We start from the raw sequence: 27,304 nt of genomic DNA, 5'->3' as shown, positions 1-27,304 counted from the left end.
ATCATCAGATGCAGTATGCTATTAGAATCAGGGGTTTAAAGGAGAACTGTAAAGAAGATTTAAAGCAGCTGATTTCTGAGGCTCTGGAAGGGGTATTGGGCCAGCCAGCAGATTTTGCATTTTTAGTACAGGAACTTAAGAAATGTGATATTAAGTTTAGATGGGAGATTCCAGTTGGACTGGTGGTGACGCATGAAGGTAAAAGACATCGTCTGGTTACTGTGGCCCAGGCACGTGATTTTTATAGCAATGTGTTAAAAGCAACCCCCCTATCATTTTTGGAAGCTGTTAAGGGATACGGCGAGGGAAAGCTTCAAGATGTTGCAGACAGACAGATAGAGGACAATGGTGTTGGAGGGGATCAAGATACAGTTTCATTGGATGTTGCAGGAGGCCAGAGGAAGACGCGTGCCGCCTTAAGAAGAGCGAGACGAGAGCAAGAGCAAGACCAGCAGATAGTTATGGAATCTCCAAAGTGTATTTACAGTGAAGATGTGGGAGGGGCGCGGTCCAAAGAAGTTTTGGGGGTCATGACAGACGTGCTCCAAAAGTTTTGGGGCGTTAAGATTGCTGATTAAATTTTTAAATTAGTATTTTAATGGATTAAATTTATCATAGAGGAGAAAGAAAGTTTTTTTTTAATATGTAACACAATTTAAGATGGATGTTATTTGCTTGTTAGAAAAGTATATTAGGGTTATGGACTAAAAGTGTGTGTTGAACTAAGAATGGGTATGCAAGCTCCTAATTAACAATAAGTTGTCTTACAGACTGCTTAACCCTTTTTTTTTTTACTCTTTTTATTTGAACTCAAGGATGACCTGGAACTGCGAGACATTTGGTGTGATACATGCAAGAATTATTTTTGATTATGGTTTAGTTTGGTTGGAGATTATTAAGGTTAATAGATAGGCGCTTTTGGCGCGTAACTGAGAATTTGTTTTTTTTTCTTTGAAATTAATATGAATAAGGACTGGGATTAAGAAAATCTATTCTGAGTAAAGCTTTTTTTTGTTTTTCTCTTTTTCTTTTTTACTTTATTTGTAATATTAATATTGTTTGTATTCATTTTACATGAGCTAGAGGGAGATAGAACTAATAGTTTATTGCTGATAACATAGGGGTGCTTATGTTTGTTTTTTGATTTTATACCCTGTATTTAGCTCTGGGAAGTCGGGGGGGGGGGAGGAGGGAATGGGGGGAAGGGATAGGGAGGGTTGGGTGGGGGTGGGGGAGGGGGGGATTAAAGTTAAAATGTATTGTAAAACTTTTTAAATAAAAAATGAAAAAAAAAAGAAATAGGATTAAGAGGTGGCCTAACTTGAACCCCCTTAGCTATTACTTTGCTTTCACCCTATAGAAACAGTGGTGCATTCTCTCCTTCGGGATTATTAAGCAAAGGTGCAATTGCAGGTTCACTTCACTTTCACTCAGTATCTGATGAGTCTCTTGTCTTTGTCTAATGCAATACAATAATTTGAACCAGTCCCATATGCTGAGAAAATATCTGGATAAGCTCTAACCTTACTTGGGCACAGAAGCATCAATGCTCACAAGGTTTTGCATGTCATTTTCTTACTACAGTGACAGCAACTCTGTCCTTTGGCATGATGGAGCAAGGGCAGTGAAGGAAAAGAGTTCCTCTGTCTTTAAAATTAAAGTCCCCTTTTATCATCACTTTGGTATAAGAATATATAAGGTGCTTGAAATGTTAGTTTTTTTAATTAAGATTTGCACAAAGGCCTTCCACATTTCAAGATCAGCATGGTGTGAGTGTTTGCAGCACATCTTCTCTTACAGTTTCACTGCCACAGAACTGGAATCTGAGGAGTTAAAAAAAGCAGCATTAATGTATATACTTTGATATCACTGTTGCAATAGCATGAACTTTAAATATTTTTGTATCACCGACTATCAAGAAATGTAATTAATTCAAAATCACCTTTGAGGCATTTTATATGGTATACGATAAAATGGTATACAATTAGTTTTGTACCTTTGTAAGTAAGAATCAGAAAAAATGCCCATTTTTAATATTCAAAGAAGATATTTGTGCCTACAACTCTGTGCCCATGATGTAGAAGTAAAACTATTTGCTTAAGACGGATTGTAATCGATCAGATTCTTATGCCCACTTTTTTGCTGATTTCCCATCAAATTCTGTCACAGGTCCAAACTCTGTTACAGTCTTTTCACACCCAGGGCACCAAATTCACACAATTCAACAAAAGAATTTTTTTATCAAGATCGACTGCGTTAGGGTCCTGATCAGCAAGACCTAATATAAACTTGACTTTTTCCTCATTGTTTTCAATGGATCTTCTTTACACACAACTTTGTCCAGTCAAATATAAAGGAAATTAGCTATGGGAAACACAGTGAGAAAGGACTTTAAGTATCCAAATTACGTAGGCAAAAGCTGGATCCAATGGCAATAATCAATTCTGCCTGGCTCCTCCTCCTCTTCCGTATCCAGAATGTTAGACTCTCATTCTTCAGTGAGATGAGCCTCATTCCCAAATTGTATACATGCCAGTGGACATCATAGCTGCAGAAAAAGCAGCTAGTAGGGGTAGCCAATGGGTGAAATTGGGGGCAGTGAGAACATAAGCAATGAACAGTGGGAGAGTGTGGGGTTGAGCAGCTAATCCCTAGCAATGATCCTAGAAATCATGAACTCTCCATTCTACCTGAACCTTTTGGGCATCCAACTTTTCCTTGAAAAAGAGAAGGAATTTCACAAGAACTGAATTGAGCTGGATAACACCTTATGCATCCCTACCCAGATACATACAGCTTATTACAAGATGATAAGAAATCTGCTCAATCAGGCTAAGGGCCAATCTACTTTAACATTCTCTTCAACTCTGTGGTCAAATAGATGCATTTGTGACAGTATCCACTGAGACATGGCTGTCTTTCCCACCCACCCCAGTTCTTGCATAGAATCAGCAAGAATATGCTGCTTATTATATAGGAATTGTGCAATAATCAAACCTCATAGTTACTGATCACCCTCCTCTCAACAAGAATTTTCTTTTAAAACCAGGGTAAATTAGTGTCCATCATGATAGCTGAGAGTTTCAACTATATCCTACTAAAATAGCTTTAGAATAATTTGGTATGTATAAAAAATATACAAGCTATCATGTAAAATTGTAAGGCCCACATATGTAGAAACTAAATAATTTTGAAAGTTTAATTTGTAATTAGTAAGTATGGTTTTTTATTACTTGTTCTTGAACTAGTGAGGGTATACATACATATTTCCAGTTTCTCCATCTTGTACTGTAATCTTTGAGGCTCCCAGTCGGGGCAAAGTTGGGTTTATGAACAGGTTGTTCCAAAGAAATTTAACCTTAGTAATGGTTTCAACTTTAAGTTCCACATCTATTGGCTTGGTATGAATCTCACCAGGTCTGAGCTTCCCCCTTAAAAACAAAACAACATAAAACAGATAAAGTCATTTCGTTATTTTTTTTGTACTTATACATACATGCGACTATTTTTTTCCAGTCTGCACCCGGATCTTTGCTGCTCCCAGTTTGGGAAAAATTGAGTTAATGTTATCATTATCCTATTTTTTTTAATGTAAGTTATTTTTGAGACATCAATTTCTAAATCCATAAAACTGATTTTTTGTAGTGTCTTGTTTTAGCATAACCCTCCAAATTGAAAAATAAATTAAGCAATATTCATCAGTATTAATATTATAAGCTTTGTATGAGAGATGTTTACTTTAACCAAGACCTTTTCTTGGTTGACCTAGCTTCTGTGAAGTTTACTAAAAAGAAAAATGGAAAAAAGATTACACATGCAAGAATACAGGACTCAGAAATTTATTTAGTAGTATATTTGCATATGAATATACTGCAGTAAGTTTTTCCCCTTGATAAATTGCAAGAGTCAGATTAAATGCAATCTAAATGAAATAATTACCTGTCATAACCATTTAATATATCCCAGCTAGTAAAACTACTTTCTGGTACTATAACATGTTATTGGCTAAGCTAAATATTAGTCAAGTAGCAAGTGACATATTTGTCTAATTATAATACAGCTTGTAATTCAAACAGTCACAGCAAATGACAAGTGGAAACTTAACATTATAATAATTTGGAAAGTGTAATTTTAAAAATCCTTTGGAGAAAACGGCAGTCATAAACACAAAGATACTAAAATGAAAATGCAACGTGCTTAAAATAATTTTTGAGATAAATCCTCAAATAAATGCATTTCAGATGAATTGAATTACAGTTCCTGGGATTTCCTGGGAATACCAGAAATTATGGAAGCTGTAATCTCAACCTGTTGAAGGGACATCTTATGGCAGGGACTCTTATAAGAGGTCTACATATCATTTTAAAATTAAATAAATGAAATCCAGAACAAATTTGACATGCACAGTTCTATATAATACCTGGATAAATCAGAATCCAGATTCTATTTTTATCTGACAAGATGGAGAATCAAATTCTAACTCTTGATTCCAATATCTTTTCTTGTTATCTTTGAGAGATGCTTCTAGATTGCTAACTAATGAAAAAAATTGTCATATGTCGCTTCTTGGTCTTAATATTAAGAACATGTATTGTTCCCAGGGTTTTTATAATTTAGAATCAGGTGAGTAATGCCAGGTTTTAGAAGTTTTTAAATTTCATTGCTACTCTTGAAATGGTTGTAATTACTTTCATTTTATACGTGTTTGTGAATGAAATAAATATTGGAATTTTTTTTAAAGAACAAGCACTAGATTAATACAGGAAAATCATCAATAGACAGTAAGTGAAAATATTGTCTGAAAGCATTTTACAGGAAGTTCTCAACTTACAACAGTTTGTTTAGGGACCAAAGGCACTGAAAAAAGTGACTTATGACCAGTTTTCACACGACTGTTGTAGCATCCCCATAGTCATGTGATCAAAATTCAGACGCTTGGCAATTGACTCATATTTACGACGGTTGCAGCGTCCCGGGGTCACTGATCCCCATTTGCAACCTTGTGACAAGCAAAGTCAATGGCGAAGCCAGATTCACTTAGCATCACTTTGACTAATTTAACAACTGCAGTGATTCACTTAACAACTGTGGCAAGAAAAGTCGTAAAATGGGACAAACTCATGTAATAAACGTTTCACTTAGCGACAGAAATTTTGGCACTCAATTCTTGTTGTAAGTCAAGGACTACCTGTACATTATACTACAGGTGGTCCTCAATTAGTGACTGCCTCATTTAGCAGCCATTCACAGTTATGATAGTGATGAAAAGGTAGTTTTATGCTCAATCCTTGCATTTACAATATTCATAGGTCTCTAAGGCAAAGAAAAGCTGAAGTAAGATCTCAAGGACAATCGCTGTTTCACTTAGAGACCACTTTGCTTAACAACCAAGTTGCCAGTCCCAATTATGATCACTAAATGAAGACTACCTGTATCTATAGTGGAAATATAGTTTAGGATTATTTATTGTTTTTGTCAGTTTTCTTCATTAGAGAAGTAAATGTATTCAGTCAGGATATTATTACAGCAGAAAATTCAGTGTACTCTTTAGCAACACTAGCTGCAGTTTTATCCTATTTTATTTAATTTGTTAAACCTTATTTCTTCTTTCAATATAGCAAAATTATTGACTGAGTACTCATTGGTATTGGAAAAATAAAATGATTCTGGTTATATGAAATAGTATATCAAATTGAATTATCCAGATGGCAAAATCTGAATGTAAAATCTAAAGATATACCTAACAGTAAAGTGTCAGAAAAATCTGTACATGAGTACTTATAGATGTACATTCTAAAAATGAATAAATCCTGACATCATATATGCACAAAAGGCCCACATACTTACATTTCATTTTTGTTGTGCTACTATGCTTGCTAAATGTGGTTCGCTTTTTTTTTTGCAAAAGGTTGGATTATATACTGAAACTAAATCTGAGAAGTAAATAAAGTACCCTCCAAAGAATTCTTGAAAATAGGAAACTATTTTTAAATATTCTATCATGTTAAAACAATACATGTATATTGTTATTTATCTTATTTTTAAAATAAATATTTTAGATACACCTTTCAGATGAAGAAAAGCAGGAAAGTAAAAATAACAAGTAAAAAATTCTACTTTTAAATGTGATATTTATCAAAACTTACCTGAAAATTTCATATTGCTTTGTGTTCCCTCCGCTACCATACAGGGCAATATTTATATATCCCCAGATGCTGCTTCTTCCAGACAGAGTGACTGATGATTTGTACCTCCAACCTAGACACCGCCATTAATGAGAATTTAGTTTTGGTCAGGCAAGTTTCTATTGCTAGTAAAATTGACTGTTTATAATAAACTCACAAAATGAGCTTCACTTTGGAGACCCAAAATATCAATTAGCTTTAGTCAGGAAGGAATACCCTATTTTATTATTCTTGTGCAACAAAAATAGTGTTCCAGAGTCCATGTATTTTATTACATATCCAAAATGTATGAAATCTGCTCATAATCTGGATTCCTCACAAATAGTGTCACAAAATAGCTTAAATGTAGTGTGGAGGTAGAGAGGCTGCGATATAATAGCAGGCCTCATACAGTATCATATCCTCCTTGCCATCATCTTTTCAGTTTCAGATAGTGTCATTACAAAACCTGCTCTAAGTAAAAATGTAGATAACTGAAGATTAAAATCAGACCCCCCCCTATGTTGTTCCATGAGGCTGATAAGTTTTTGCTCAGCCTTGTGGGCTCTTATGAAGTTAGAAGCCAGGCTGCTGAGCACTGTTTGCATTCATCTTTTAAGTGAACTTTATGCTTCCCTAATCACGTATTATTTGGCTTCATGCATCTGTAAGAGGCATAGAGCTTCCCCCCAATTCTACCTACTATAATATTGGCATAGGCAGATATTCTAAAAGACATTTGTCTGAAATGGTACAGGGTTTCCTGCCTGAGCAGGGGGGTTGGACTAGATGACCTCCAAGGTTCCTTCCAAATTATTTATTTATTTATTTATTATTAACAACAACAACAACTGCTTCTTACAGATGCATCTTACAGCTTAACTGATGTTTAGTGATCTAATTTCGAGAAAAAAAACATAATGTGATTAACTTTCATTCCTTTTAGGGGAGAGCTATTGTTAGACATTCATCTTTTCTCTCAAGAACAGGAGTGGTCACCCATATTCTCTCTGTGTGTGTCTCTGTCCCTCTCTCTCTCTTGCCTCTCTGTTTCTACATCTACCTCTTACCATACTTCTCCTTATTACAACCCAAACTAATCTTGGTTAATCATCTGGGAGGTAATTGGGTTTTCTCCTCTCACAGTGGTGAAAGTACTTGTGTCCATTGGTGCATATATATACCCAAGTATATGCAGATATGAATACACACAGTTGCAAGAAGACAAACATCAATCGCCCCCAATTCTCAGTCCCACACTTACGAGAAAAATCTTTGGCATCTCCAGTATTCAAATAAAGCTTAGTAAATTGAGAAGTGATTTTGTCTTTAAATTGATCTGCATAATGACCCATAGGAGGACATCCACCTGTTGGACATGGGAAGCAGCTGCCCTAATAAAAACATATAGACAGAAAAATATTCAGTCCTGTTCATTTCCTTTACATTTGTTGTACTAGTGGAAAATGACTGCTAATTATGCTGTCTTTTCCTTTCCCTGTCCTTTGAATTACTGAATAGTAATTTTCCTTGTTCAAGACAATACATTTTATGCCATGCTAAAAGGAAAAGGTTTCCCCGCACATGCGTGCTAGTCGTTTCCGACTCTAGGGGCCGGTGCTCATATCCGTTTCAAAGCCGAAGAGCCAGCGCTTGTCCGAGGACGTCTCCATGGTCATGTGGCCGGCATGACTAGACACCAAAGGCGCACGGAACGCTGTTACCTTCCCACCGTAGTGGTCCCTATTTTTCTACTTGCATTTTTACGTGCTTTCGAACTGCTAGGTTGGCAGAAGCTGGGACGAGTAACAGGAGCTCACTCTGCTATGCGGCACTCGGGATTCGACCCGCCAAACTGCCAACCTTCTGATCAACAAGCTCAGCGTCCTAACCCACTGAGCCACCGCGTCCCTATGCCATGCTACAAGGGATATATATTTGTATATTTATTTTTTAAAAAACATAGTCAGAAGAACATTAAGCACACTCCTTTCCACACTCCTTACAAAATTATAAGTGTATCCTGAAAGTTCAAAATTCAGCATAATTTTCAAAAATAGTGCCCCAAATGTTTGGTGATTATTGAAGAACTATCTACAGTTCTTATTAACTTGCCCCTGTACATTCTATTTCTAGCTTGATGATTTTTCAATAAATTCATTCTGGGACTAAGAATGGAAAGATCTGGATGCAAAGGGAATGGAACTTAACATTTTCTTGTTCTTAGAAACTTCTCAAAGAAGTTGAATTTTTCCTAGGCTCATGTGGTGACAAAGCAATTTGATTTGAGGGGATACTGATAGATCAATGTGCATATTCTCCCCATACCCCAAATCATATTTCCATTCTCAGAATCCACATTTCTGCATAACTTCAAAAATAAGCATATTAATGTTTACAGTATATAATTCAATCATACACATCTGAGGCTCAAGTCTGCATACTGGCACCTCTGGTCATTCATTCTGCCAGATAACTGATTGTTTTAGACAGTTTGCCATGCATCCAATTGGACAACCCATAAATTGTGCCTTAACTGCCAAATAAAGACTAAACATGCAATTTTACATTTCTTTTGAAAGCAGGTGCAAATTGCAGTTGGTCATTTTGACCATAATTGTAAATTACATTTTGCTGAAAAAAGAGAAAGTCACTAATTAAGCAATACCCATAAGGACTAGAGAATGGCAAAGCAGTGGAGATATCATGTGAACAGAAGCTGTTGTAAACTAATAGTCCCTTGATTTTTTTTCTCTCTCTCTTGCATGCTGTGACAAAAAGGTCAAAACACTACATTCTTCTGTTAATATTTCGGGGTGATGCAAATGACATACTGTTTCGAATACGTTGTATGCTGCACAAGGATAACCCAAAAATCCATCTGGAAAAATAATGCTATCTGAATAATACTTATAGCTTCGTAGATGGTTACAGGCCACAAAGTCACGGGTTCCTGTGAAACAGAAAGTGCTATTTAGATATTATTCATTTTAACTCTTCCTATCAAGTGCTTTGAAGAAGATTGAATTAACACTTACCTCCTTAGTTCTGGAGCAAGGCCATTCTCTCAACTTTTTTCATCAGTTTATTCCCTTTGCCAAATGTTGAAACATTTCTTAAAAACCTTTCCTTGAGAGGTTGGACATGTATGATACTTTGGTTGGGAGAAGTGCAGGCAAAAGATCAGTAGCAGTTACTAAAAGCGGTGGTTTAAATAAGCATTCTTGAAATTGATATTTAATGAATTAAAGGAAGTAGCTTGAGTGAAGTAGCCCTGTGTTGAATGTATTAAATTATCCTTTTAGTAGTACCCTGTTTTAGTAGTAATAGCAGTTATAGTGAACAATTAATCGCATGATTACTGTATCTAAATATTAGACTTCTGGAGCTATCTAAATTTTTAGACTTCTAAAAATTTTAGAAATTTTTCATTTTTCTTATTATGTTGTCCAATCCAGTACATATGACTTAATAATTAAGATAGTTTTATCTTAACAAAAGAAATATTTGTTGACAATTCTGCACCTACTTACTGTTCTTGATTGACCAGAACAGTCATTATTTGGGAGGGACGTTGTGTCTGAAAAATGCTTCAGGAAATCTTGGTTTTTCAGTACTTACGAACAACAGGTGAGGATAAGCAATATAGACCAGCGCTTTTCAACCTTTTCACCCATTGTACCACTTTTAGGATATGGCAACATCTGAGTATCACCAGTTGCCTAGCAAAGTGTCAAAAACTTGATGACCAAAAAAAAAGGGGAAAAAGTGATGAAGTACAGGCAGTCCTCGACTTACAACAGTTCACTTACTGACTGTTCAAAGTTACAACGGCACTGAAAAAAGTGCCCCCCAAGCCACAGCCGAGCAAGACACCTTCCTGTCCGCCGGGCGGCACTCTTCCTCCTGTCCGAGGTTTTCATTCTTGTGAGCATTTCTGTTGAGGATTGGCAGCAGGGGTGTGTGGGGGGTGTTTGGTTTTTATTCCCCCCCATCTGCTGGGTGGTTGCAGCAGGTTTTGGTCGCTTCATGTGACCCTGGGGCACTGTGACCGTCATAAATATGAATCAGTTGCCAAGCATCAGAATGTAAATCACAAGACCCTGGAGATGCTGCAACATTCCAGCTGATCGGCGCTTCTGGGCTCAGCAGAAGCGCCAGGATCAGCGCTGAGCTCCTCTGAGCCCTGATAGCCCTGCAGCTCCAGCCATCTCTCGCTCAGGCTTATGCAGTGCTGCCACCGGTTCAGCTCATTCCCCTCCCCCGCTACCAATTTTCTAGGACGGCCGCGTACCACCTGCCAGGTGCCAATGTACCACAGGTGGTACCCATACCACTGGTTGAAAAGCCCTGATATAGACAACAGACTGGCACATGGGTTGGGTTATCCCTGAGAATAAAGCATATTGCAGGAGGCTCCCCAATTAGCTAGGTGTGATGTCTCCATGAACTTTCTTATCACCTGATAAAGAAGTTGTCAGCAAGACAGTGGGGGAAGAGCTGTCAAAGTGTAAATCTGAAATTGTTACCACAGGGTGCTAGAAGCTATAGTGGGCTCTGAGATTTAAGAGAAATTAAATGTTTCATTTAAGGACTTTTCTTATAATGAACAGTATTTTATTGTCTAAATCGTATTCTTGCATTTGCTCCAATAGAATTATAGTAGAAGAAAAATTAAGAAAATTTGTTTAGTTTCTCATATTTGGCTAAGTGCAGAGATTTGTAACAACACATGAAAAAGGAAACACAATGTCTTTTGTGAAATGTATGCTCTGAATTCCATGGCTGGATTCATAATGTAAGGTGGCATATAGGAACTAGGCTGAACGTGGAAATGCAACAGACTTTAAAAACTTTTTAGTGCTCAAGAGTTTTGAGTCCAGTCTGCCTAAACAACTGATTGCCAGAAGAGTTGAGACAGAACAATTTCTTTCAGGGAGTTTGGTGCTGTTAATAAGAGTGTCAACAAATTGGTGGACAACACCAAATATCTAAGAAATATACATGAACATTTCAAAATCCAGTTATGGAATCCACTGCAGCGCTTTGCCTTGGGAGTGGGCTATGTTAATTATTGCATTCAACAACCCACAATACTGGTTTTGTGAGAGCAAGTCATTTAGGAATGGTAAATGTAGGTTGTGGGGGTTGAACAACAACCAAAAAAGGTCTTTATTTCAGAACCAAATAAACTGGCAGGTATACATTTGTTACTTAGTGATAGGTTAGCTAACTACAAAGCTTTCTTCTGGTTTGAAAAACTGTTTAGTAATTGCAAGTTGTTTCACAGCAATGTATTTATTAGCTCTATTTTATTGTACTTCATCAGTAACTGGATTTTTTTGGGAGGCTTACAAATAAATGAAAAATATTAATCACAAAGCGCAGTTGGAACATATCTAGTTCAAGCTATGCTGTTTATTGTTTGCTGGAATCAATCTTGAGTGCATCTATTATCCTTTCAAGCCTTTAGCACATTAGAATTATTAACAATCTGACAAGGTGCATAACATTTTCCAGGATATAAAACTGGCTTCAGAAAACCTTGACCTAGTCGTTTCATGATGAGATTAAGCAACTTGTTCCAAAATAGAAAGGGGATGCTTTGAAAGTTTTGTTTTCTAGTTTAAAAGATAGATTAAACCATTTCTATTTATATGTAGGGTTTTAGTAAAAGTGGGATAAACATATAGTGATGTTTAAATAAGAGGAATATTTAAATAAGAGGTAGAAGGCAGACTGGCTTCATAGCTATTACTTATTTTATTTTTATTTAAATTTTTATCCTATCTTTAATTTTTTAATTTTTCCCCCCGAACATACTAAATCTCCTTCTTCCTCCATTTTTTCCTCAGAACAACAACCCTGTGAGTTGAATTTGGCTGAGAGAGATTGAGTGGCCGAAAGCTACCCAGCTGGCTTTCATACCTAAGGCAGGACTAGAACTCACACTCTCCTGGTTTCTAGGACTTTATAGTTTAAGCTGAGAATTAAGATTTGATGACAATAGCAAATTCTGAAATGAAACTGTACAATTTAGTATGTTAATTATGAAGACAAATACATAAATATGTAAACAAATATTAATTAAATTAATTTTTGTATATCTGTATATAGGCTGAGAATTTTGTTATGTTAGCAGTTTCAGATGCAACATTTCTCTGAAGAGATATTTTTTTTTTGGAAAAATCATTATTTTCATAAATGCATGTCAACATGTTAATTTGGAATGAAATATATTTCCTGTGAAAAAGATGCAAACAAAGACTACAACAGAATTGCGAAAGTTCCTGTCCCTTGGCTTTCTATAGACATTACAGCCCCATAGGAGGCAATGCCAAAACCTCTCACTGAAGCAAAAGTTTCATTTAACATCTTGCTCCATTGCTCTGTCTGAATGAACTTGAGAAGAAAAAAAAACATTTTTCTATAAACTGTATTAGAAGGTAACTGGCATAAAAAATAAAAGCCAGTTATTCCAGAAATCTAAAAAAATCTCATTATATATTTAATTTTCTCGTTCTATTGGAATTTCCATGGAGGAAAGTTAAAGATTGATTCATTATTAAGATCAATGGTTGAGAATGTATCTTAAGTATATCCAAAGTATTTTGATGGGACAGCAGGGTGTCAAGGGGGTGGGGTCCAAATCGGGGCATCTAACAGATAGTCTTTGACCTTGCCTTCTGTTCCAGCAGACTATTCAGTCTGTGACGTGGGTACCACTAAGTTGCAGTACAGTTGATTTCATACCAAAAGATATGGGTGACCTTTCAATTCATTGAGAAGGCACCAAGTCTTTATAGCAATAGAGGGCCATTTTCTGATGTGAGCCCACTGGGCAAAATATCTAGCTGTCATGACTGAAGGCTGTTGTCAATCTATCCTTGATGGAGTCAATTTTTAAACTGTTGCCCATCGCCATTTTTGTAGGTAGTGTAAAAAAATATGACACATAGAACTCTCCTTTGTCGTGAGTTTACTTGTATTTGGCACAAGTGGTCTTTCGAAATTACTCATCACATTTATGGCTTAAATAATTGTAGGGGTTAGCTTTTTTCATGTCTTTTTTCAGGAGAGAGTTTCCCATCATGGGATTTTTCCCGTACAGAAGCTGCAAACTGCTGGAGAAATTATTGTACAAAAAAAGAACATAAAACTCACTGGCGATCTGGCAACTAAGAAAGCACACCTTTTATGAGAATTTCTCTAAAAATCACCTTAGAAAGAACACAAGCAAAATCCATTTCTGATCAGCTGCAGAGACCAATCCTATGCAGTTGTTGTCTCTAGGCAACATATACTTTCTAAAAAATGTTATAATGCTTTTGAGTGTGTATCTGTTGTATGTTTTGCATCAATCTCTTCCTCCCCTGCTTTTTCTGAATAGAAAGCTCTGAACTAAAGAAAGTAGTGATGTTTCTTTCTTAAGTGATGCTTCTTTCTTATGTTTATTACACCTTTTCTACTTGTGTATTTTATTATTTTGGAAATGTAGATACCTTGATTCTGCCTCACCATGCTATGGGTAAAAACTGGAACTCTCCAAATTCCTACAATTGCCATTCTGGCTAGAAATCCTGGTGGCCTCAACACATCCAGAGAGCATCAGCTTGGGACTCTGTTCTAGTGTACTTTACTTTTGATACAATAGAGTGAAATGTGTATTTCTGTACTACAATTGAATACTTCTTTGCAGAGATTACTGTGATACCTACCTTCCCAAATGCCATCAATATCCACTATTTGTGAAAGAGGATTTTTCTTACATCCTGGCATGAGTTCACCTCCGTTTGGATAAAAATCAAGATGTCCAACTGCTTGACTCATCCCAAACCCTGAAAATTCATAATAAAAAATAAGGTTATGTTTGAATAGGTTTATGCTTGTCTCTTGCATATTATGTACTATTCTGTAGTCAGCTTACCTAGGTTCGGAATGGTTGGTGCTGAATCAGTATGAATCACATCAACAAACTCAGCATCACTTTTGTCCAATCTGATCTCAGGTGGAGTGCCTTGAAAATAAGGTTGAGCAGGGTCTAGTCCTGTAAGGGCATAAATGTTAAATGAATGATTTTAAGAGGAGTTGCTGAAGTTTTCTGGACCAATTATAATGATTTAAGTGAAATATCAGCATGCTCTCGGCAGTACTGACCAATCCTAATTCCTGTCAGTCCCCAGTTATCAAAGAATGCCCCTAGTAGTAGTATTTGAAATCAGCTCAGAATTTCACAAACGCTTGTAGCTAGAAAGTCTTATAGGGCTGATTGGCCTTTAAGAGAAACACTAAGGATTTCTTCCATTTCATTTTTATATAATCAATATGTATGTATTTTCATGGGCAAATAAAAAAATGCTGTAAGAGAAAATCAATAATGAAAGTTCATTTCTACAAGAGAAAAAACAGTAATTAAGGCAACTTATTTAAAACATTCTAACTTTTTAAATGCAGTTGTTGGCTAAAAGGGAAAACAAAAAAAATGTATGGTATGGATAATTATGCTATATAATGTTGCATCCAAAATGTGTATATTGGAAAATGCGCAGTATAAAAATAAATTCCATTTGAAATAAATGTGCAAATAAATACAAGTTGGAAAGATTCAGAGTAGCCCATATGCATGGCACTATATGTAAAAGGCCACACAAATTTCTTTGTGATGATGCTTTATTGTTTGAGAATCAAGAAAATAATAATTAAAAAACCAAGTAAGACAATGGAAACAGTCTGTGTAAAAATAGTGTCCATTTGGCCTCTCAGATCATTTCTTTCATCTAAGATGGTCATTTTAATTGTATTTAAACCTTCTGCCTTTGTACCATGTATAATAATAGAACATCTCTTTCATTAATTAGCAGCACAACCCATCATACAATTCAGGGTAATACTCTTAAGCATATAGATGCTATTTCAAAGAAAACAGGGAAAGATATAAAGATATATAGCTATGCACATATTAAATGTAGCTTCATTTTTTACATTCACTTTCTCAATTCAATAAAATCATCTATGTTGGCTCCTCAGAGCTTAGATTCAGTAATCTTTCATACTAATCATGCTACATTGCATCAACCTACCAGAGATTCTTCCAATTCCTTTTATTCTGCTTCCCAGCTCAGCAGCTGCATGTGCCCCAAGGCTATGGCCAATGAAATGTACCATGGAGGGAGGGTATCCATATTTCTCCTAAAGACAAGAGCAGTTGTCATATACTTTGTTAGCTCTGTAAGTGTATTTCTGTGACTTGCAACTCCAAGTCATAGAGGGCAGTAGTCTCACAAAAGCTGGCTCTAAGATGAAGTGCTTAAACAATTCTTTAGATGCTGAATTTAGCATAGAACCAGCTGGATGATATGTTAGCACAGATAGCTGCTACAGAACCCAAAGTTGTAAAAAATATAGAGTCGGGGGACAAAGAAGAGTTCTAGTTTCATATCTCTGAGGTTCCTATCACTGCACTTAACTTTTTTTTGGACAGAATCTAGATTTTGGAGAAAATGAATAAGTCAATTTTTGATCCATGACTATTTCACATATAGTGTTGTGGGAAGACAGCACCCCCTGCCCCCAGAGAAAGAAATATTTTGGGGAATATTAAACAGGCAGAATATTATATTTTCCCAAAGGAATAATGAAGAAGATCTTAAAAAGGCAGAAACTTCTCCTCCCCCGCCCCCTCAGCCAGAAACCCAGGCAGAGGCTAGCTCTGTAGAAATGCATATTGGATAACCCTTTCAGAAAGGCTGGAGCCAGGAAGCTTGATGGGATTAGAACCAACAACTCCTCACCCAAAATAATCCAACATAGGACATAGCCATCAGCCACAGCCTCAGGGAAGCAGGAAATGACTTTTAGGATTAATCCACCACCATTAGAATACCAGGAGGGCACACTGAACCTCAGCTCAAAGTTCATGCCACAGGAACAACCCCAAACACAAAAGCCCAAGAAGGTATAAAAACCCACCACTCTCTGCTGACCACTACATGTGGTCAGCTTTCCCAGAGTCACATTTCTGGCTGGTTCTGCTCTTCAATAAACTACAACCTTCTTTCTAAAGAAGTCTCCATTTTGTTTATTCCATTTTGTTTATTCCCGTCTGGACCCTGATGAAGATTTTTCTTTCAACAGTGTCATTTGTACATACTACTCTGGTTCTTTCCAACTTAGATTTAAATTCAGAGCTTGATTAGGAACAGAAATCTAAGACAGGATTCATAGAAAGCTATTAGAATAGGCTATGATCAAACTGATAAAATAATTAATTGTCTTTGTAATTGTCTGTTTTCAGTATGATCAAAATGCAAACTGTTTACCAAATCTCTGCCAAGTCATCATACAGGTAGTTTGAGACCAAAATTCCAAATTAATTTAATTAATTTTATAAGTTGCTTGACTCCATTAAAAGTCTAGAATTACCAGCTTAATTCTCCTCATAGTTATCTGTTTGTAGTATATGAGGCTCTGGCTATGAAGTGCCTTACCAATGGGAATTTGCATAAAGACAGATTTCAATTAGGTCACAGTATTCCTTTTCCCACCTGCTCTTCTTGCAATGTAACTAATATGCAGTTTTGGACAGACCAAGGGATCTGAGATGACTGCCAAAATATTGCCACTCCCACATGTTCACATATAATACAGATTAGTTGGAGCTGACAATTGCATCCATTTCATTACAGACAATAAATTTCCATTGTAAGCATAGCTCGCAAAGTGTGTGTGTGTGCGGGGAGATACTACCATGACATGTATAGTTTATCTTCCAACCCTATCATGGCCTTACTCGCCCTAGTTATAGATGTCTGAAGAATAATTGAATTTTAACAATTTACAGGTAGTCGTCAACTTAACTCCGTAATTCAGTCCAAAATTTCTGTTGCTAAATGAAACATTTGTTAAGTGAGTTTTACCTCATTTTACAACTTTTCTTGCCACAGTTGTTAAGTACAACAATTAAGTTAGTAACACCATTGTTAAGTGAATCTGGCTTCCCCATTGACTTTGCTTGTCAGAAGGCTGCAAAAGGTGATCACATGACCCTGAGGCACTGCAACCGTCATAGATATCGTGAAAAACGGTCATAAGTCACTTTTTTTCAGTCCCATTGAAACTTTGAATGATAAGTTGAAGACTACCTGTAATTCTGCCCCATGTCAGATAATTCTTAAAATAGTATCAACATTGTTGTTTAGCTGTAGATAGAAACTTATAGTCTTCCATTATTTATAAGGTTGACAACCGTGAATTAATGACTGAAAACTCATTTACCTTAAGGATATTTAGAAAATAAGCCACTTCACTCCCTACCACACGGATGTTGTTAGCTGCCTGGGTATATGCACATCTGGAACCTTTGACCCAATCTATGCAAATGCAGTTCACATCTTCCACTTGAAGCATTCTCTGCAAACAGATTCAAAAATAAAATTGAGGGAAAAGATGAAAATTTTGTCTAGGTCCTATAAACAGCATTCTCAAGACTTTCCCTTCCAGATATTCGGAAATGTAGTTCTAACTCCCCAGTTTTTCCAGATGTCAGTAGATGTACTGCTGATATGCAAGATAACACTGCCACTTTAAGTGGCAAGTAGGAAAGGGGTGAAGGTTGGACGGGGTCCTAACCTGTCACCATGAGTTCCTCTGCTCCTTCCACATTTTTCATGCCCCTTTTTACCCTGCCTGTACCTAGTTTTTCTTGCTGTTGCTTGGACAACTCTCTAAAGACTGACCTGGAGGAGGGGGAATTTTACAAGAGCAGCAACCCTGTACGTGAGTCAAATGCAGAATTGGAAGGGCAGCTTCAGGTGACGTGTGCCAAGTAGCAGTATCACATGAATCAAACAGTGAGTCCCTTGGGGATACTTCAGCTAGGAAAGGTGGGAGTTACAGTCTGATACATAACGGAGAGACATTGGCTTGGAAAAGAATGTCCTGGATGTGCTCCTTTGCCATTTATTGTAGACAGGTACTTTTATTTATTTATTTTATTTTAATCCCATTTATATCCCACCCTTCTCCGAAGACTCAGGGCGGCTTACAATTTAAAGCACAAATCAATGTGCTTAGCAATAGCCTTCATTCTATGTATATGCCTGCTTATTAGGGCTTTCACACACACCCCAAGCGGCATTATTACAAAGTCAGCTTATTGCCCCCAACAATCTGGGTCCTCATTTTACCTACCTCGGAAGGATGGAAGGCTGAGTCAACCTTGAGCCTGGTGGGATGGGAACCTGCACTAATTGCAGGCAGCTGGTGTTACTTAAGGAGGCATTAGCCCACTGCTCCACCAAGGCTCTAGATAGATATTTGGGCTCTTTATGTCACCATTTTTCATCATTGCATTCCTTTATGTTGATCAGGCAGCTGGAGGACAGGCTACAGATAAAATGGCACCCTCCCATTAACCAAAAGAAAGCATCAAAACTGTAAGTATTAAAAACTGGAAGTTTTTAAGAAGAGACTGAACAGCCATTTGTCTGAAATGGTGTAAGGTTTCCTCCTGAGCAGGGGGTTGGACTAGATGACTTCCAAGGTCCCTTCCAACATTATTATTATTATTATTATTATTATTATTATTATTATTATTATTATTATTATTATTATTATTATTATTATTATTATTATTATTATTATTATTATTACTACTACTACTACTACTACTACTACTATTACTTTCATATACCTCAAACATATTTAGAAAGAAAAACCTATGTGTATAATTTTCGTAAAAACCAGTCCAATGAGGTTTGAACATGCAGAATGACAAAGCCATAGTAAAAGGATGGCATAGAGCAGGGGTGTCCAACCTTGGCCACTTTAAGATTTGGGGGCTTCCATTCTCAGAATACTGGGAGTTGAAGTCCACAGTCAAAGTTGATTGGACACCTTTGGAATAGAGTGTCCTGAGAAATAGAATGGCTGGCTTCTTGGAACCCTGAACAGAAGCAATTCGCATTGCAAAATTTGGTGGGATCCTCTTGTCATATTGCGTAAGGAAGTCAAGCAACAAGCTGGAGTTTCTCTACCTCTCTACATCTCTACCTTCTTGTGTGAATATTTTGTGAATATTATATTACGTCTTTTTATGAATTAAAGGATCAGAGCAACTTAGCATGATTTCATGGATCTTGGCTGCACTGACCTTTAAACCCTCCAGTCTGATCACTGTGGCAAACTAATTCACCCTCAACTGTAAGTTCTTAGAGGTGGTCCTCATTTAATGGCAATTCTTCAGTGACTATTTGAATTTATGAAGGCAATGAACTAGTGGTAGTTAGGATCAGACTTTGTACTTATGGAACTGCCCTTGCTAAGCAGTGCAGGCCACTTTTTATTATTTATGACTGTATTGCTTAACAATGGCGTTTCAGCTCTCAGTAACATAGCTAAATGAAGACTACCTGTATTTTCTTTTCTTTAATTGTTCCAGCAGGCATCTCTATGTCAAAAAGAAGTGATACTTTTCAGAGTTACCTGTCTGGGTGTTAAGAGGTGCAAAAATTAAGGCATAATATAAATGTTTTTATTTTATTGTACCTTGCACATATCTGACAACCACCTTTCTTCTCCCTGGTCAATGAATCCATGGGTGATGAAGCGGGTTTTCTTGCTGGCATTGAAGTTGGAGTGCTCAATTGTTTCTGGATGAATTGCACTGATTTCCTGTAAAAATATAAACATCTACATAAATAATAGGTAGAGCGAGCAAGAGAGCTTTTATTTTTTTTCTCTACTCTTAACTTGAGCGTTGTCATAACTGAAACAATTTCCCTTCACTCAAGAGCACCTTGGGAATGTTAATATTTCATACATTAGATAGTTGTATGGATGGAGATTTTTAGGTCTATTATTAATACTACCCATCTTATTCTTGCACAACAAAAGTATTGCAAATATATATGCTGTAGATTAATTTTAGATTTTCTGCAGCAGTAATATATTTTTCCCCCTCAGTTCCACATCAGAGTTGTGGTCTACAAGAGTATTTTCTGGTGTCTCAGACCCTAATTGAATGCATTAATAAATATAATGAGAGTATTATATTTATTTCAGATGCTGTTCCAATAACATTATCAACTATTATTAGTCATCTCATTTTTTTCTAGATGGTATTTAAATATATATCTTTATTAAAATGTCTACATTTTATAAAGTAAATGCAAAAAGAACCAATTAATTTTGCCTATAGATATTCCCTAAATGGTTTGGTTGTTTGAAATACTCCTTTTATACATAATAATAATAATAATAATAATAATAATAATAATAATAATAATAATAATAATAATAATAATAATAATAATAATAATAATAATAATAATATATGTATGTATAAAAGGAGTATTTCAAACAACCAAACCATTTAGGGAATATCTATAGGCAAAATTAATTGGTTCTTTTTGCATTTACTTTATAAAATGTAGACATTTATATATATATATATATATATATATATATATATATATATATATATGGATCTTTGTTCATTTGGGTTTTTCCCCGCGTAGAATTGGTGTAGGAGCAACATTTCGACGGAATCCCATCCGTCATCATCAGGCTGGTGGCTTCAGCTTCCTTCTTCTGGGAGAAGCATATATTCAATTTTATTTTCCCATTTCTTTCACAAACAAGTCAACAAATATATCGCCATACATACATACACGTAAGTTTGGGTGCTGCTCATCCATTTCCCCTTTCACTGTATCCACCCTCCTTCTCTCTCTTCCCTCTTCTCTACTTTCTTTCTCCCTTTCCCCTTTCTTTCCTACTTCCATCTTCTTCCTCTCCTCTCCTCTTTCCCTCACCACTCCCCTCCCATTCCTCCTCTTTCCCTCCAACCTTCCTACTTCCTTCCCCCTCCTCTACTCTCTTCCCTCTCTTCTCTCCTTTCTTCCCTCCCATTCCTCTTCCGATACAATTCAGAGGTGATGTCTGAGCAGCTCCTCTCCTTGGAGTTTCAATGTCTATATTAGGTATGAAATACTCTAAGGCATGTACATAGTCACACTTATTAATACTATGGAGTCCTTTGTGCTCTGTGAGTTTGGTTGTTTGTGTGCAAACATTTCTTTACCTAACTAGGTAACATAATTATTGCTAGTGAGTTTGGGGTTTGCTTCTTGTTTATACACAATAGCTTGCCCTGCCAGGAAACAGGTTCCAATAGCATTTTACTCAAGAACATTGTCTTCTGCTGAATGCAACTATGCTCAGATTGACAAAGAGGCCCTAGCCATCGTTGCTGGAATAAAACAATTCCATGACTATTTATATGGCAGGGATTTCACGGTCTACACTGACCACAAACCTCTGTTGGGACTTTTTACAACAGACAAACAAACCCCCCACATACTATCTCCAAGAATGTTGAGATGGTCTATTTTCCTATCTGCATACAATTTTAAGTTAATTCACAAACCAGGCAAGGAAATGGGCCATGCTGACGGCTTCAGCAGACTACCACTGCCACTAATGGATCCAGATCCGGCTCCTGCTGCTAGAATATTGTCCATACAGGACATACCTGAATTTCCATGCTGGGGACATTGCTGCTGAAACTGCCACAGATAAAATACTTAGTAGAGTGTTGTCATGGGTATACATGGGCTGGCTGGAAAAAAGTCCAGGCTCAGAATTTCAAAGCTATTTTGTCAGGAGGCATGAATTATCTGCACATAAAGGATGCATTCTATGGGGAAACAGAGTCATCCAGGCATTGTCAGAATGAAAGCTTTAGCTCGAAGCTACCTCTGGTGGCCTGGCCTTGATAAGGCCATTGAGGGTCAAGTCCATGGTTGTTATACGTGCCAGCAATCTAGGCCTGAAATGCCACAGGCTCCAGTTCACAGGTGGGAGGAAACGCACACTCCCTGGTCTAGGGTTCACATAGTCCTGCAGAACTACATTGGGGGAGGTGTTTGATTACTAAACTGGACAGGTTGCATCCAGATGGAGTGGCAGCAGAAGCCTCTCGACCAAAACCCCCGAGGGGGCTGCACATGGGCAATTGGGTTTGGGCCAGGAACTATGGTCATGGGAATCTGTGGGTTCCTGGTCAAATCACCAAGGCATCCAGACCCCTATCTTATGAAGTGGGGATGGAGGGAGGGCGAGTTGTCAGAAGACACATTGATCAGCTCAGGAAATGGTTTCCAGAACGGCCACTAAGCGAGGACTGTGTCATAAGTCCCTCCCAAGGTCCTCAGACTTGCGGCCAAGCCAGCCCTCACATGGACTACCAGGACTTTTCCTTCTTCATTGAGGTGGAACCAGAGGGAGAACTGGGGAGCTCTGGAGTGCAACATGGACCCCCTGAAGGAGCAAGCCAACAGAACTTCAGCAACTGCTGTGCCTACTCTGTCGATCAGTCTGACTCTGGGGTGGGCCAACCTAGTGAGGCCAGCCAGAGTGCATCGGATCCCCTTGACTCAGGAGCACAAAGGGACACAAGTCTGCCCAGCCCATGGGGTAAGCTGGTAGACCACAAAGTGATGGGAACTCCGAGACGTTCCTCTAGGGCACACAAGCCTCCTTCATATCTTGCAGATTACGTTGTAAAATAAAGAGCTATATATTGTTGTAAAACCTGTTGCCACTAGACTACAGAAACTAGTGTTATGATGTAGCTGTCTAATAGAGCAAATGGTGAAGCCAGTTCATTGAGACGTTGTTTAATCTCATTGTAACCTAGTGTAAATGGTGAAGCCTGTTCATTGAGACGTTTAATCTCATTGTAACCTACATTGTTTTTTATTATTTTTTTATTATTATCACTTTAGTGTGTTTGGATAATGAGTCTTGACAATTGTTGAGACTAATTGGTGTTGTCATAGTCTGATCTAAGAGGGGGACGTGTTATGTACTAGGCTCTTGTGTAACACCACATGGGTTGCTGGAGCAGCTAATGGCTCTCCAGCAACCCAGACTTTTAGTCTCCTGTGCTGCAATTGGCTATCTCCAGTCGGCAATGGTTGTTTCAAACCTATTGGCTGCCACCTAGGGGCTAGACTATATATTGCGGCTAGTTGCAGACAATTCCCCAGTACAGTTCCAGCAAGAAATAAACAATGAGTTATCCTGTACTCAGCTTCACGTCTTCATTCCTGCACCAAAGAACCCGCTATTTAACAGGTTATATATTACTAAACCAAATGTAACCAAGAAAAAGATAAATAAATTTTTATATTATATAGCTTTACTTTTGAATACACATGATCAAGCTGTCTATTTAGCTGGACCTTTCTCTCGCTAAAGCATGGAGAGCACTTGCATATAAAATTGCCAAGAGTCAGACACGACAGAACAGTTAAAATTACTACTACTTCTCTTGCTAAAGTATTATAGCTATGAAGCCAGGAAAATAGGAAGAAAATCTATGAATGTTTTTTTAATTTTCTGATATAACACATATGCTGACTTCTTTGTCTTGATATTATGGGATGTCTATAATGACACCTTTTAATGTTTTCATCTCACTGAAATGTTGGAAATAAATTATGTAAAGTGGCTTGGGATTCTGTCCATCTGTCCATCAGCACAATAACTTGAACTTAAATTGAACAGAATGGAATCAAATTTAGTATTTTTTTAGTTTATTTATTCATTAAATTTCTATGCCATCCGTATCCCCTACAAGGTGACTCTGTATGGATGAGGTAGCTGGCAAAAACAATACTGAATTGAAAGATTGAATCTGACTGGGGATTGTAGAGAAAATTCTAGAAAAACTTAAGCCAGAGCATTCCCATGGCACAGATAGTTGGGCAGTTGCTTCTCTACTCAGAATATGCATTCCTGTGCACTCTTGAATATATGACTCACAGCAGAGTATAAGTGGTCTGCCCTGTCATTCTCATTGCTCATATACATGAACACAAACAGATACAACCTGAGAGAAAAGCAGAAAAACATCCATACATAGCACTCTACTTCAGTACAAGAAAGAAAGAAAAATAAAGACACTTCCTATGGCCACTGATGATATAGAGACTGGAATAATTCTAGAAGCCTTGTAGTTCTACTCAAAATGTAGTGGTATAGCAGAGTTTTGAGTGCCTTTCAGAAAGTCAATAGAAATGAGGCAGCTTCTCTTCAGGGGGCAAGTCATACCATGGTGAAAGAGTATCATCTGAAAGACCAGGTGCTGCACCCTTTCCTCTTGACTGTTGTGGAAGAGGAATTCTCAGTCTACCTTTTGGACCTGCAGAAATTGGATGTACAGATCTACCTGGTTCAGGTCATCTAGGAGAACACAATCCATAAAGAGTTTTATAAATAATAACCAATAGCTTGCCTTGAACTCAGAAACACATTGGTAACTAACATAGCTGAACCCAAAATTGACCTTATTGTACTCTTTAGATATTGAACAACCAGCAAGGTAACATCTAGCTTAGCTGCAACTTATGAATTCCTTCAAAGGCAGCCCCACGTAGAGCAAACAGCAGAGCTCTAGGCAGATGTGACTGTATTTTTGAAAGTGTACTTTCAAAACATGGAACCCATCACTATTTGAAGAACTTCTGGTATGGGTTTAGCAAGTATGGAAAGACAGCAGAAAACATACTCTTTAAGTGGAAACACAGTGTAATCCAGATGTACTGTACACACCTTAATTGCCAATATGTGTTCATTTTTTGTTTATAAACTGTATATATTAAAAAGAATAGAAATATCTAATTAATATACATATATGCTTTGGGGACAGAAGTCTGTCCCCCCATCTTTTAAGAAGTTATATACAAATATTTAGTCATTATTTATGTTGTCATTTCTATTTTTTTGGAAGATGGTTCTTCCAAAATGTTTCAAAATTTAACTGAGGGAAGGTAGATCTTACCTGAAATTTGTCTTGGTTCTTTCTAGTATACATAAGAAAGCGTGTATTTATTTCTTGAGGTGACCAAGGGAGTCGTGCAATGGGCCGTTCCAGTGTTCCAGACCATGGTATTGTATCTGAAAAGCAGCCCAGGCGCTCATAGCAAACTTCTTTGCCTGTTATATGTGGGTCAGATAATTAAGGCATGAGTGACCAAAGCAAAAGTTCATATTCTATCTTCTACAGCAGAGGTTTGAAGGCAATATACAAGCTGTATGGGAAAGAGTTAGGTTCTCAGTTCTCTACAACATCACTTTGATATGTGGATTAATTTTGTTGCATGGAAATCAGTTTTATTTGCAAGAAATAATATAATAATATCTCTTGTAATCTATTTTTGCTAGGTTTTATCTGTTTTTCCCTGTCCATTGATAAGAATGTGGCATGGAAGCATTTCTGGAAATGCATAAACCCTATGAAGGGACTGGAATTTTAGTAATATTTCTACTTAGGACTACAGGAAAGAAAATTTGGAATCCCAAGACCAGTCAGCTTGACATGATGCTTCATAATACAATTCCCTGGTGATGCTACTTCAGCTGATACAAAATATGGATAAACCAACAGCAGTTTGAAGTTGTTACATAAAACAACCAGATCTTACCTCTAACCGCAAGGAACAGTAAAAGCAGAATGGTCCAAAAGGCAAGCATCTAAAATATTTTTTAAAAACAAAGAGAAACCAGAGGAATGGGTGTTAAGAACAATTTATATCAATTTTTAACTTACATCTAAGGTAGTTATAGCAAATAATGAAAATATATCAACTGAAGAATTTTACTTGATGAAATAAGATGTGACTTACTGCGTAGCGTTTGCTTGAATTCCGGACAAAGCTTAAGCTAAACATGCATGGCCCTTTTATAAAGAGGCATATCCTTGAGGGTTACTCATGAACGTAAACAGATATTTCAGATTAAGGTTATCATAAATACACAAAGCTTACTATCATATAAGTGAAAATGGAAATTAGGTGAGCAAATCATTGAGGTATTTGTTGGTGGTACTTCTAGAGCAAATGCTTAGTTAAAGGTTATTACTGAAGCCTTATTTCCCTATATAATAATTGTAAAGGCAATAAAATTCTTATTATTACATTCCTTGATCACTAAGTACTAAATAATATGTATATGAAAAGCGGGGAAAGAATCCAAATTCATGCTTTCGTAACTCTAATATACATTTAATAATCTAAACAGGAATAGAGCTGGAATATTTTTTTTGGATCTCACCACTTGCCAGTTCTTACTTTCCCATTGAAGGTCATAAAATTTGAAGCAAATATAAACTGAATATGTTATTCAATGCAATGCTTCTTAACCTTAGCGACTTTAAGATGGGTGAACTTTAGCTCCCAAAATTCATGGTGATTGACTTGTAGTCCACCCATCTTAAAGTTGGAATGGGACAACTCACCTCGGCCATCTTGCCATGGCCAATTGACTGTGGGAAAACTCAGTGCATCCAACTCTCCACGGGACAATGTGCCATGAGATAACTCAAGAGAGAGGCAAGTAGAATTGCAGTTCACCTCTCCCTTGAGGACTTCTAACTTAAGAAGGTTTAAACCTAAAGCAAGACAAGGCCTGCTGCAATTCACTTGTCCCCCTATTGAGTTATCCTGCGCTAAATTGTCCCTCAGAGAGTTATCCCACATGAGCTGGCCAGGCAGGACAAATTGGCCAGGATAAGTTGGCTGGGCTGACTAGACAGCAAGTTGTCTTAGTCCAGGGGTGGGGAAGGCTCAGGAATTCTGGGAGTTGAAGTCTAAAAGTTGTAAAAGAGTCAACATTCTCCACCCCTGTCTTAGGCCCTCTTGAAGTTGCTCAGGTTGAGAAACACTGATTTAATGTATGTTGCTATAGTTACAGTTTCTTTGCTCTGTAAGATGTTCCCTCCAATTGACAGACAACAAGCAACTTCATTTTTACCACTAGAAACCACACTTTGCAACTTCCCTACTTACCTGAAGGGATAAATAGATTTCAGGCAGGAAATCTTATTACCGACAATTTCCAGGTTAGTTTTCATCGCACCCTGGCACAACTGTGATTCTATTAAATGTTAAGGCTGTACCCAGCAGCCTAATGGACAAGAAGACAAATTTGGGACAGTGGCTAAGAATAATAACCAATCCAGGCACACATGGAGCTGAGATGTTAATTAAAGTTAAATTTCCCAAAGATGCTTTTTCAATAGGCAACTGGACTTTCTTGTTTTACTTTGGACTCATTTTGCTTCTCATCCAAGAAGC

At 37.2% G+C, this 27,304-nt stretch overlaps 1 protein-coding gene across 1 annotated transcript; it reads right to left on the bottom strand.

Annotated features, from left to right (window-relative positions):
- Positions 1–1,759: 1,759 nt before the first annotated feature.
- On the bottom strand, positions 1,760–27,081 carry LOC308669303 (inactive pancreatic lipase-related protein 1-like; the record flags this gene model as incomplete). The annotated part of the gene is made up of 12 exons (XM_081329939.1): positions 1,760–1,823; positions 3,264–3,431; positions 6,147–6,258; positions 7,429–7,558; positions 8,999–9,117; positions 13,883–14,002; positions 14,092–14,211; positions 15,245–15,353; positions 17,439–17,573; positions 19,710–19,835; positions 25,012–25,166; positions 27,057–27,081. The coding sequence occupies 12 exons, from the start codon at positions 27,079–27,081 to the stop codon at positions 1,760–1,762; spliced, it is 1,383 nt and encodes a 460-aa protein (XP_081186065.1).
- Positions 27,082–27,304: the final 223 nt, after the last annotated feature.

The sequence above is a fragment of the Vipera berus genome, assembly GCF_964194415.1.
Source record: "Vipera berus genome assembly, chromosome: 5".
In the NCBI taxonomy this organism is placed as follows: Eukaryota; Metazoa; Chordata; class Lepidosauria; order Squamata; family Viperidae; genus Vipera; species Vipera berus.
This window is presented reverse-complemented; position numbering and strand designations above follow the sequence as displayed.